The sequence below is a fragment of the Microtus oregoni genome, unplaced genomic scaffold, assembly GCF_018167655.1.
Source record: "Microtus oregoni isolate MIOR12 unplaced genomic scaffold, Mior012 000037F_ref0000500, whole genome shotgun sequence".
NCBI lineage: Eukaryota > Metazoa > Chordata > Mammalia > Rodentia > Cricetidae > Microtus > Microtus oregoni.
Genome location: NW_024543096.1, coordinates 2,648,612 through 2,660,000, shown reverse-complemented (window position 1 = coordinate 2,660,000; position 11,389 = coordinate 2,648,612). Strand labels below are relative to the sequence as shown.

At 39.3% G+C, this 11,389-nt stretch overlaps 1 protein-coding gene across 4 annotated transcripts in view; it reads left to right on the top strand.

The window, feature by feature from the left end:
* The window catches only part of Zeb2 (zinc finger E-box binding homeobox 2), a 132,155-nt gene that overhangs the window by 94,558 nt on the left and 26,208 nt on the right, over nt 1-11,389 (top strand). For all 4 annotated transcript variants that reach the window (XM_041631495.1, XM_041631494.1, XM_041631497.1 and 1 more), the window contains one exon: nt 3,534-3,605. In XM_041631495.1, coding sequence (XP_041487429.1) covers nt 3,534-3,605 — 72 coding nt within the window. The remainder of the gene's footprint in view (nt 1-3,533; nt 3,606-11,389) is intronic.

Below are 11,389 nucleotides of genomic sequence, written 5' to 3'. Positions count from 1 at the left end.
ATTTATCGTTATATCCATTAAGACTTAAGGTTTTAGATTTTCAACTATGAGGGAGAACTCAGCCAAAGATGCTTGAAAGATAAATACGTTTAATTAGGGGCAGAGGATGATCATTAAAGGAAGTCTGACTGCTGCAGAAGTCATTAACAATCTTAAATGAAATTTTTATTTTTATGATAGCCATTTACATGTATAATAAGAGCCAATGATTCTTGGGAGCAGTGTGACAGAAACAGAGTGTGGCGAGAACTCATGTAAGACATAACTATTTAAATGAGCTGCTGTTAGCTATTCATATTTGTTAATGAACTAGATATGCAGGGCTATAAGAATGAATGTTCTGATGCTTTAAATTTTAATATCTAGAAATCAAGGGTAAGGACCAATTACCAGAATTTTCACCCTTAAAGGAATAATTAATAACAATATAACAAATGTACAGCCCCAAACTTCTTTTTAAAAAGTTTAATTAAAAAAAAAAAAAGATCAATAGTTGAAAAACAGCCAAAACAGCGCTGTCAGGCTGTAGGAGTAGCTTGTGACGGTATCAGCTTTTCTGGTGCTGGTCACGGATCCTAATTTCGAGTGTCCTGCTATCCAGGGATCCCTAAGAGCGCCTCGCCCACCTGCTGTTACCTGGAGTTAATGGAGACTGTGGTGCAAGTGCGCTTACCTTTACAGAAATAAACAAGCATTCTGGACTCACGATAATTGAATAAAATGTAAATCCCTAATCTCATTAGGCTATTTAGGCCAAGAAAGTTACCCAGCTATTACCTGTCTGGTTCTAATGATTAGTGATGATTTACTGTTCTTTTTTTTTTTATTGTTGTTCTAAAAGTGCTCTGATGTGGTGCCCTGATGTCTAATGAACAGAAATTAGTCTTAAAAAGCTCCTCATTGTTTATCCTGACTTGTAGATAACACATTTTTCTTCTGATAAAATATTTTTTTTCTTATTTATTGTTCAAAACACACAATATAGACAATAATTCTAATTCGGGTGTGTTTTATTTCGGAGTGTTTTCTCCCCGGTGCCTGGCTGTCTGCAGTCATACCTCAGCACATAGCTTTCCCCTGAGATAAGCCCCTCTCCTTTGCTCTTTCTCCCCAACGCTCAGTACTTTGTCTGCAGGATGCAGGTTTTACACTGAAGAGCCTAGTGCGGTTCTGACTGGGCCTTTCCGGCCCCAGCACAATCAAAGTTTTGTGTTTGGAGCTGTCCTTGACATTCTTTCGTCCCACAATGGGGTGGACACAGTGTGCTGGAAACCATGACATCATTATCATTGACACAGACTTAAATAAATCACCTGCGTCTTGGCCTCATTCTGCTTATTCAAGAATTCTTCATCCTTACAGAAGAAAGTGTTCTTTATTTTATTTTACAAAACTTTAGCCCAAGGGTGACTGAAAAATGCAAACTTTTACAAGTGTTTGGAAAATAAATACACTAGGTGGCTCTGAGCACAGCAAATGCGAGTCAGAGGGGTCGCGAAAAAGGTTAGACAGGAGGAAGGAAGCCACCAAGGCTTGCCAGTAAGGCAGAGGAGGTATTCCGAGAGTGTGTATCATTATGTCCTTCCTACATGGGCTCATATAGAGCCCAAGACCTGAAAAGGACCAGGGGCACATCTGAACAGTAGAACTTAGTATTCAAAAAAGGAAAAGGCTGGGTCCAGCAAGTTGAAGTAAAACACATCCAGGTAAAAGCAGCACCATGGCCTCTGACCAGTTTTGTAATCATTGGTTAAAGACGGTTAGCACTAAATACCACACTGTGCACAAAGGGCCTACTATGCGTCTGTGCGGCCTGCATTTATGAATTTGGGGAGCAGCCAACTGTTGTAACTGCTCTTTACCTTTTCATAAGAAGATGACAATGAGGAAGGAAGCACAGCAGAGATCTTGAACATTACCACCATTATGCAAAAAGTAAAAATAAAAAAAAATTAAAAGCTGTTAACTGCTGTCCCCTCTGTGGCTCGAGGTGGAAAAGTTATGGTTCTTGTGACTCTTGGCTACCAGAAATCACATGAGATGAGCAAGGACAAAGGCACAAAGGCTATATTTATGTTTAGTACTGAACTCAGAAACACTTACTTAGTTTCTTTCAGGGGCCAATGAAAACACCAGAAGGAGTTTCCCAAACCATGGATGGTTACAACTGACAATACAATTGTTGCTGTGTGCTCAGCTTCTAGGTGTCTCATGCAAAATACCCCTGTGAAAAACGTTTCCGGAATAGAGGAGGTGCCTAGGGTCAGGGATGAATTGGAAGTGTGTGCACAGTCTATAAAAATATTGCGAAAATTATGCAACAGTTTTGAAGAATGGCATTCAACTAGCATCTATGTGTGTTTGTGCCTCTGACAGAAACATGCCACTTCAGCTCTGAGTCCACATGCGGATCCAGTCGTTTTGCTGTGGTATCTTCTAGCAACTCTTTTCCCACCGCAGCAGGGTATTGTGGGAGAAGCAGAAAATGGCCAGAATAAGTTTGAGAGTTCGACTTCCAGTTCTTTGTGCTGTACTGAAATGGTTACAGTAGCACAGAGCTCCTCATCTTGGAACATGCCCTGTGCTTGTTAGTGTTGTCACCGTACAGCTACAGTTTTTAAAAAGTGCACGTTCTGTTTGTTTATTTGAAAGACTTTTTTTTTAACTGGCAGCTTGCCTTGCTCTGCCTTCCCACATACTCTACAATATAGTAGGCAGGGAAAACTCCAGTTTCCTGCTGTATCTGAGAATATTACCGTTTATCAAAAATGGCCTTTAATCATCCACGAACCTCTCCTTCAATGTTATATAGTTTCAACTTCATCAAAACATTGAGCTACTGTTTTCTCTCTATTTTCCATCAGAAAATGTGTATAATCACCTGTGGAAGCATACATGCTCGAAACAAAGCTGTTTACGAGAGATGGGAGCAAGGAATGAGGAAAATAGACTTTAGAAATGTATGCTAAACAGTGAATGGATATTTTTTTTAACATATCTGAGATGTTAGTTTGCAACGCTAGGCATTCTGAGTTTTGATATACAGAATTTGGGATTTTTAAAAGGTAGGCTTGCTGGGACTCACACCATCGCAGCCACAGCAAGGGGACCAAGAGCGTGAAAATAAAACAAGAAACTCCTTTGCCACTAAGCACCCAGAGTTAGCCGCTTACTGTGTCTCTTCCTAAGTACCAATACTCTGCCACTTTGGACTCGATTCTTATTGGAAAAAAAAAATAACGTTTCCGTCCTGTTTGTCACTAGAACTGCCACCAGAAGAACAGCCCTTCCTTTGCTTCCCATAGGTGCCTCTGTTTTTCACAGCTTGTAGTAATGCTTAAAGTAAATAAGTTCTGGTGCAGCCAGCACCGTTGGGTTCATTCCATTGCCTGAACAAAGCTATTGTTTAGAGGTTTACAACAAGCCTTTTCTGTTTCCCTTGAAAGGCTCCTCCTTGTTCCTATGCTTGGCATGCTTTGTAGAGTAAGCCTTTCTATAATTTTCAAATGCTAACCATAATTTTCCCCCCACAGAAGAAATGAAGGATGATTATGACGTTCTGGGGCCAGAAGCCACGATCCAGACAGCGATTAACAACGGTACAGGTGAGTCACGTGTACGTAGCAATGTCGTGTTTGTTAGGTGCCACGATTCCCTGGACCCACCATTTGCACCTCCACTGTTAGCATGGATCTGGGTTCGTTTCAGATTTGAATTTACCGCATCTTTTACTTTATTAAGCAAATTCGTCTTCCATTCTCATACTCTAATTTGCCTCTGAAGCTAATATTGAACCGTGTGAATGGATCCTTGCGCAGCATGAGTTTATGAATTTCTACTTGCAATTTTTGCTTTAAAAATTATTTTAAATTATAAAACAATATGCTTGTATTGGCTACTGCTTTCTACCTGTCATAGACAATCCAAATGATATGATATACTATAGATTACAAAGCATTTTCCCAGAGCCAAATTTCCTTGAACATTCCTTTAAAAAGTTAATCATGTAATTTCTCTCGGATTCTCTCTTCACCCTTTAAATCTCTGCATCTGCTAGAGGTACCAAACAATATTTCTCAGACAGACTTTAAAACAAGAATAAACCATTTTACTCCTTTTAAATAAAACAAATGAATAGCCAATAGGAGACAGTGAGTGATGTTTTATTTGGCTCTGCTCCTGTGGAAGAAGAGAGGTTACAGGCAACTGTGATAGTCCAGGCTCTCCCCCAAACACTAGAGGACATCTCTTCTCACAGCACAAAGTGACACTATGTGACCCTATATTCATGTTGCAAGCAATCTTCCACACCACCAGTACAAATATTAGCGCAGCTTCCAGTACGAATTCATCTCCTAAAACAAAACAACAAAAATCACATAACTGCTTTTCTTCAACTTTCCTATCTAAAAAAATGTGCAGGTTTATGTGGCTTCAGAAGTATAAATAATTGTCTGGCAGTAGTGGTGCACGCCTTTAATCCCAGCACAAGGGAGGCAGAGGCAGGAGGATCTCTGTGAGTTCACGGCCAGCCTGGTCTACAGAGCGAGGGCTGTTACACAGAGAAACCCTATCTCAAAAAACAAAACAAAACAAAAAGTGTACATAATTAAGATGATATTTACATTTCCCTTAACTTGATATGCTTCGTAATTTATTGCTCGTACTGTCTATACACACTCTTTTTAATGACTTAAGAGGCGCTAGTTCACTATCTTGGGTGCGAAGTAAGAGAAATAATTTTGTAAAAAACTCTTGTTTTTGCTGATTTAAATAATGTCAAATTGAGTATGAAACTGAAAGTGTACAACGTGTGGTTCTAGAAAAATCATAGAATCGTGCACTGGTAACTTCTGATTTCTAGACACAGCTTCAGCAATACCTAGATTACGAACTTGGGCAAATCAATTCTTCTCTTTGGAACTCAGTTTCCATGTCTGTAAAGTACATTTGTTGAACTAGTTGATTGTTCCGAATAGTTCTAGTTTCAATATTATATATTGCTGGAATACTCTTGCCTTATAAAAATAGAAACAAAACCAAATAGTTTCATAGAAAATATTATAGTAATACACCATAAATTAAGGATTCTCAAAAAAAAAAAAGTCCAGTTTGTCAGTTCCAAAGTAGTTTCAGGTTCCTTGAAAGCAAATTGTTAAGTGTCAGCTTCCAGCATTAGTAAAAGCTGATTTCATTTCCTCGGTGAGCACTGGAAGGCAACAAGGTAACAATTTAATAGCCATTGTAAATACCTGACTCCAAAGTGAGGTTAACAAAAATTGTTCCAATCCAGGAGGCTTACAAATCAATCTTGAACACCCTTTCGACAGACCTTAAGATCCCTTTTCTCCTAATACTCTCTGTTCCTTGGTATTATGTATTCAGTCAATACATAAATCAATACCTGTTCATTGAGTGTTTTCAATACAGTCCCTGTTCCGTGCATGCGTGGGAGGGGATGGGGCAGGAAGACTAAGCGTGATTATTATTTAATTTGGGAGATAAGCCTAATTCACATGAAAAATAGTGAACAATAAGGGAAAATAGGTAATAAACAGGCAAAAATGGTAAGAGCCATAATTATTTGAATTACAGAAATAACGAGATCCTGCAAAGTGGGAATTTGTATAGGTTTTATGAAGGAAGTTGAATCTGAACGAGGTACATTTTCAGTAGTCAGGAAGGAAGGAAGGAGAAGTGGAATATCTAAAGAGAAAAAATAGTATCTAGTCAGAGGATAGTGGGTAAGGAAAAGTAAAGAGAATTTATAGGAAGTAAAGCTGGATTGTAAATTGAAGGCAGTATCAAAATGTAATATATTGGAGAATAAAAGAAAATATCGGAAGAAAGAAGTTGGTCATGTTCTACCACCATGATGTCTCTGAGGTAAGTCAGACTCCAGAGACCTATAAACCATTGTTGTTATGTGTACTTTAAAAAAGAAAAGGAAGAAAGAAGAGAAAAAGAAAAAAGTTTGTCATAGGTGATGAAGTGGGGAGATTTTCAACAAGACGTCTTAATAACTGAATGGCACAGGGAAAGTAGCTCTAAGATGAGATGTGTGTGTGTGTGTGTGTGTGTGTGTGTGTGCGTGCGTGTGTGTGTGTAGCATAGTAGTGCTTGCTACTTCTGGATCCACAGGTCTGCTCATCTTTGAGAAGAGCTTGAACCAGTCTTCAATTAGTATTTTCATATAAAAGTTATGCATGCATATAAGTGTATATAGAGTGTGTGGGTATGGGGTGAGCGAGTGTGAGTCCCAAGGGCTAATGGAGACAAGAGATTCATGCAAGTACAGTCAGATAGTATATCACATGCTAGAACTGTGATATTTATATTGAAGGGCACATATCTCTTGAAGGAAGTAGAGAATTGAGAATGGGCTTCTTGGTAGGTGGAAAGAAAAATAAAATTCACTGGAAGAAAAAAGATTACAGGGAGAGAGAAAAAAAAAATCCTGAAGCAAAGAAAGGTTTTATAAAGGTGAAAATGGTCAACTCAATTAAAGGCTTCAAATAACTGAAATGCTGAGCAAGCACATTGGACTTGGTGATTAGAAATTTACTGGTACTTCTCAGTTTATGGCTTGGTCCTCTGAGAGAATAAATGAGTTTTTTTTTTCTTCCGAGCCCTGAGTTTAGTACATTTTAACACCGCATACTTTTTGATTATGAATTGAAGTAATGCACCTTTTCTGTTGGATTTTTTTCTTTCTTTTCTTTTTTATTTTTTTCTTTTGGAGTCAGGGTTTCTAGACCAAGCTGGCCTCAGAGTCAAAATGATGGTCTTGAACTTCTGATCCTCCTGACTCTACTGCCCAAGTGCTGGGATACAGCCATGCACCACTATACCTGGGTTTCCTCTTCCTCCTCTGGGTACCATGCATGCAACTGAAATTATATCCCCAGGCCCTGAAAGTTCCCCTTAAAGCACCAATTGTTTCTCTCCTCTGGAGTCCTGGTCTACAGAGAAGTTCCAGGACAGCCAGGGCTACACAGAAAAACCCTGTATCGAAAACAAAACAAAAAAGAAGAAGAAGAAGAAGAAAGACTGAAAGAAAGAGTGAAAGAAAGAAAGGAAAAAGAAAAAAGTAATAAAATGAGATGAGGGTATTTTTTTCTCATTAACTTTTTGAAAACAAATATATATTTTTGAAGTGTGTATGTGATATGCATGTGTTCATTAGTACTTATGCATGCACAGAGGCTGGTATGCACACATGTGCATATTCATATTCACACAAAGATCCATATTAGTGTGGTTTGATCTCCACCCTAATTTTTGGACAACGTGTCTCACTGAACCTGAAGCTCATTGATCTAGCTAGACTGTCTGGACCGTGAGTTTCAGGTCTCTGCTGGTCTCCACCCATATGCCTTTAGCACTGAGGCTATAAGCACATGTTGCCACACCTGACTTTTTCCTGGAGATCCAAAACTCAGCCATAACAAATGACTGATCCATTAATCTCTCCCGTGTGTGTGTGTGTGTGTGTGTGTGTGTGTGTGTGTGTGTGTGTAAGTGCACGTGCATGAAGTCACAGGTCAGGTCAACCTTGAACATTGTTACTCAAGAACAATCCGCTTCTTTTTTTTTTTTTTTTTTTTTGAGATGGTCTTTCACTTGGCCTGTAACTACCGAATAGTCTAGACTTAGCTGGCTGACCATCAGGTTCCAGGGTCTACCTGTCTCCATCTCTTCCACACTGTAGTTATGACTGATGCTGCCATTCTCAACAATTTGATGAGGGGCAGGGGTAAAACCGGACTTACCATGTAGAACTGGTTGGCCTGGAGCTCATTCTGTAGAGCAGGCTGGCCACCGACTCATAGAGATCCACCTGCCTCAGCTCCACTAGTACTGGCACCTAAGGTGTGCCACCAGGCCTGGCCAGTGTTTTGTTCAGTTTTGTTTTGGTAAGTTTTCTTTTGTTCTTGTTTTGTTGTTTTCCTAGACATGGTTTTTCTTTGTAACAGCCCTGACTGTCCTAGAACTCACTTTGTAGACCAGGCTGGCCTTGAACTCACAGAGATCCACCTCTCTATGCCTCCTGTGTGCTGGGATTAAAGGCACAGCCAGCATTTTTCATGGATCCTGGGGATCAAACCCAGGTTCTTCTCTTTACACAATAAGCACTTTCCCAACTGAGCCATCTCCCCAGCCTCTGACGAGACAATTCTGAAAACTGCTGGCATCCTGGAACACTCCAAAAACTATACAGCTCCTTCCACTATTCCGTTGTAGCATTAAAAGTCCAGGTTTGAGTGTTAAGAGTCCACGTATGAGTTAATAACTACCTGCATTTTTACAATGAGTCTTCTACCTCAGTTCATCCTTAACTAGCACCCGTAAATTAATTATAGAAGAGGAAGACTTAACAGCACTTACATTTAATGATGACAAAGCTGTCAACTAATTTTTCATTTATTTCATAATTGACTACCATCAGGATTCATTTTTCCTTCTCTGAATAGCCATCAACAAACTCTCTCTCTCTCTCTCACTTGTTATTTATCTTAAGCAAAATTCAAACTGAGGCTTGAAGGGACATAAGCTTTAATGAAATAGAATGTTTAATTTGTATCCCAAAGGAACATAACATTTTATAGGTCAATGGGGGAAAGTAATAATAATAATAACAATATTCGCAACAGCTGAGTAATACTCCATTGTGCAAATGTATCCTATTTTCTTTATCCGTTCTTAAATGTATCATATTTTCTTTATCCGTTCTTCCACTGAAGGACATCTTAATTGTTTCCAGTTTTGGCTATTGTGTGCAAAGCTGCTGTGAACATAGTTGGGCAGGTGTCCTTGCGGAGTATGAGGTGTCCTTTGGGTATATGCCCAGGAGTGTAATAGCTGGGCCTTAGTTCTCAATTTTATGAGAAACCAACACATCGGTTTCCAAAGTGACTGTACAAGTTTGCACCCCCACCGGCAATGGAGGAGTGTTCACCTTGCTCCACATTCTTGCCCGCATGAGCTGTCGATTGTGTTCTTGACCTTAGTCATTCTGACACGTGTAAGAGGAATCTCAAAGTCATTTTGATTTGCATTTCCCTCATGGTCAAGGATATTGAACTTTACTTAAGTGTTTCTCAGCCATTTGAGATTCCTCTGTTGAGAATTCTCTGTTTAGATCTGTATTCCATTTTTTTTAAATTGGATTATTTGGTTTGTAGATGCCCAGTTTCTTGAGTTGTTTATATATTTTGGGTATTAGCCCTCTGTCGGATGTGGGGTTGGTAAATTGATTGATGAGGAGGAGGAAAAGGGGGATTAGAGCACTGTGTTTCTGGTTCTGAAACCAGTTCTGAGAGACCGAACTGTCTTGAACTTAGTGAAGAACCAAGAGTAACCACCCATACTGTGAGACTAGAGGGGGGAAAAGGTACAGTTTTCCTGGTTTGGTTGTTTGTTTGTGTTTTCGTTTGAGATGGTCTCGTTAAGTAGCTCTGGCTGTCCTGAAACTCACTGTGTAGACCTTGCTAGCCTTGAACTCTCAGATATTGACCTGCCTCTGCCTACCAAGTGTTGGGATTAAAGGTGTGTGCACTACCATGCCCAGCAGGGACTACCACCTTTTAAGGAATGGCAGCCTGGAGGAAATGTATTATAGGATATCTGTCATTTTACTTGAACTATATGGACAGTGCCCTAAAGCCTGGTGCCAAAAAGGTAACTTTAGACTTACAGACTGAACATTCTAGCTACGGCCAGGCATGGCAGGGTGTATCTCTATTTCTCGTGTTTGTGAGGCAAAGCAATGGTAAGTCTAAGACCAGCCTGTGCTACATAACCAGTTCAAGACATTGTCTCAAACAAGCTAACAAAATTCTTCAAAGCCTTCAGAGCAGAGATTCTGAGGGTAGATACTAAATTTGTTTTTCTCCATAGTCCCCTCAACATGCATAGTACTTTCCATAATGCTGGTAGTTAATGAGCAGGGCCATTTCCTGAGTTAGGAAATAAATTAATGATGAATGAGCTGGTAAAACAGGGAACCGTGGTTTGGATCAGCAATGTGAATTAAGAAGTAGTTTGACCTAGCCTCTTTGTTCTGGGTGTCAAGACAGACGCAAGCAGGAAGGGTTCTGCGGGAAAAGCCTGTGAGGGATGGGATATTACCGAGGGCTGACACAGTTTCATTTAATCTGAAGAAGTGGAACACATGTAGGAGGATGTCATTAAGCATGAGGGGCGGGAAACAAGTAGTATGTGAAATAGGAAAGCAAAATGAACCGTGAATGAAGTTCCTTTTCGGTCTCGTATTTTATTTTAAGCTTAAGACCTATTTTCTTAACTGTACACTCAGAATATCCAATCAAACAATGGCTCGTAATAATCCATCTTTACAAGCTGCTTTGGAGAGTTATAATTTACTGAGTGCACAGGAAACTTGATTAAAAATAAGAAATTCCGAAATTAGGAAAATACAGTCCGATTAAATAGAAAGGTTAAGAATCTCTAGGTGAGAATCTGAAGAACTTTTCCTTCTGCCCAGTGTCCTGGTTTGCTTTCTATTGCTCTTATAGATAACACAACCAAAGGCAACTTGGGGAAAAATGTTTATTTGGCTTACAATTATATTTTATATATTTATTATATTTTTTGCACATTATTTTACATATTTATTATAGTCCATCATTGAGGGAAGCCAAGGCAGGAAATTGAAGCAGAAACCAAGAGAGAAACAATGTGGAGTGACTTGTTATCAGGCGCATGCTCAACTTCCTTTTTTATACAGCCCAGGCTCTCCTGCTTGGGGATGGCGCTGCCCATGGTGGGCTGGGCCATCATCCTACATAAATTAGCAATTGAGAAACGCCCCACAAACATACCCACAGGCCAGTTTGATGGAGGCAATCCTTCAACTGAGGCTCCTTCTTCCTATGTGTGTCAAGTTAACAACCAAAGTTGGCATGGCCGTCAGTAACTCAATCAGTGTCACCATAGAAACAAAGAAAGAAAAGAAAGAGAGGTGGGGAGAGGGAGAGATGAAGAGAGGCAGAACAAGGAAAGAATTGAAAACATAGGATTCATAAAAGTAAGGACACTTTCTGTGTATAAGTAAATTCAAATTTTCAAAAGAAATGTATAGACATAAAAAGAAGGAATAATTTAATATCATATGCCAGTGAAGTGGGCATTTTAATTGGCTTTTCTTATATTAACTTTATAATGCAATAAGGTGGCATTTAGAAATATTCATGTCCTTGTGATCTTTTCAGCATCTAGGTCCTTTTGAAATGTTATTAAATCAGGCATGATAAACAAAAACTGCAAAGATAAAGTTTTTTTTTTTTTTATTGAATCACTGTGATGTAGTAGAAAGGACAGTGGGTTAGGATTCAAGATATGTGGCTTCTGCATCCAGCTCTTCTAG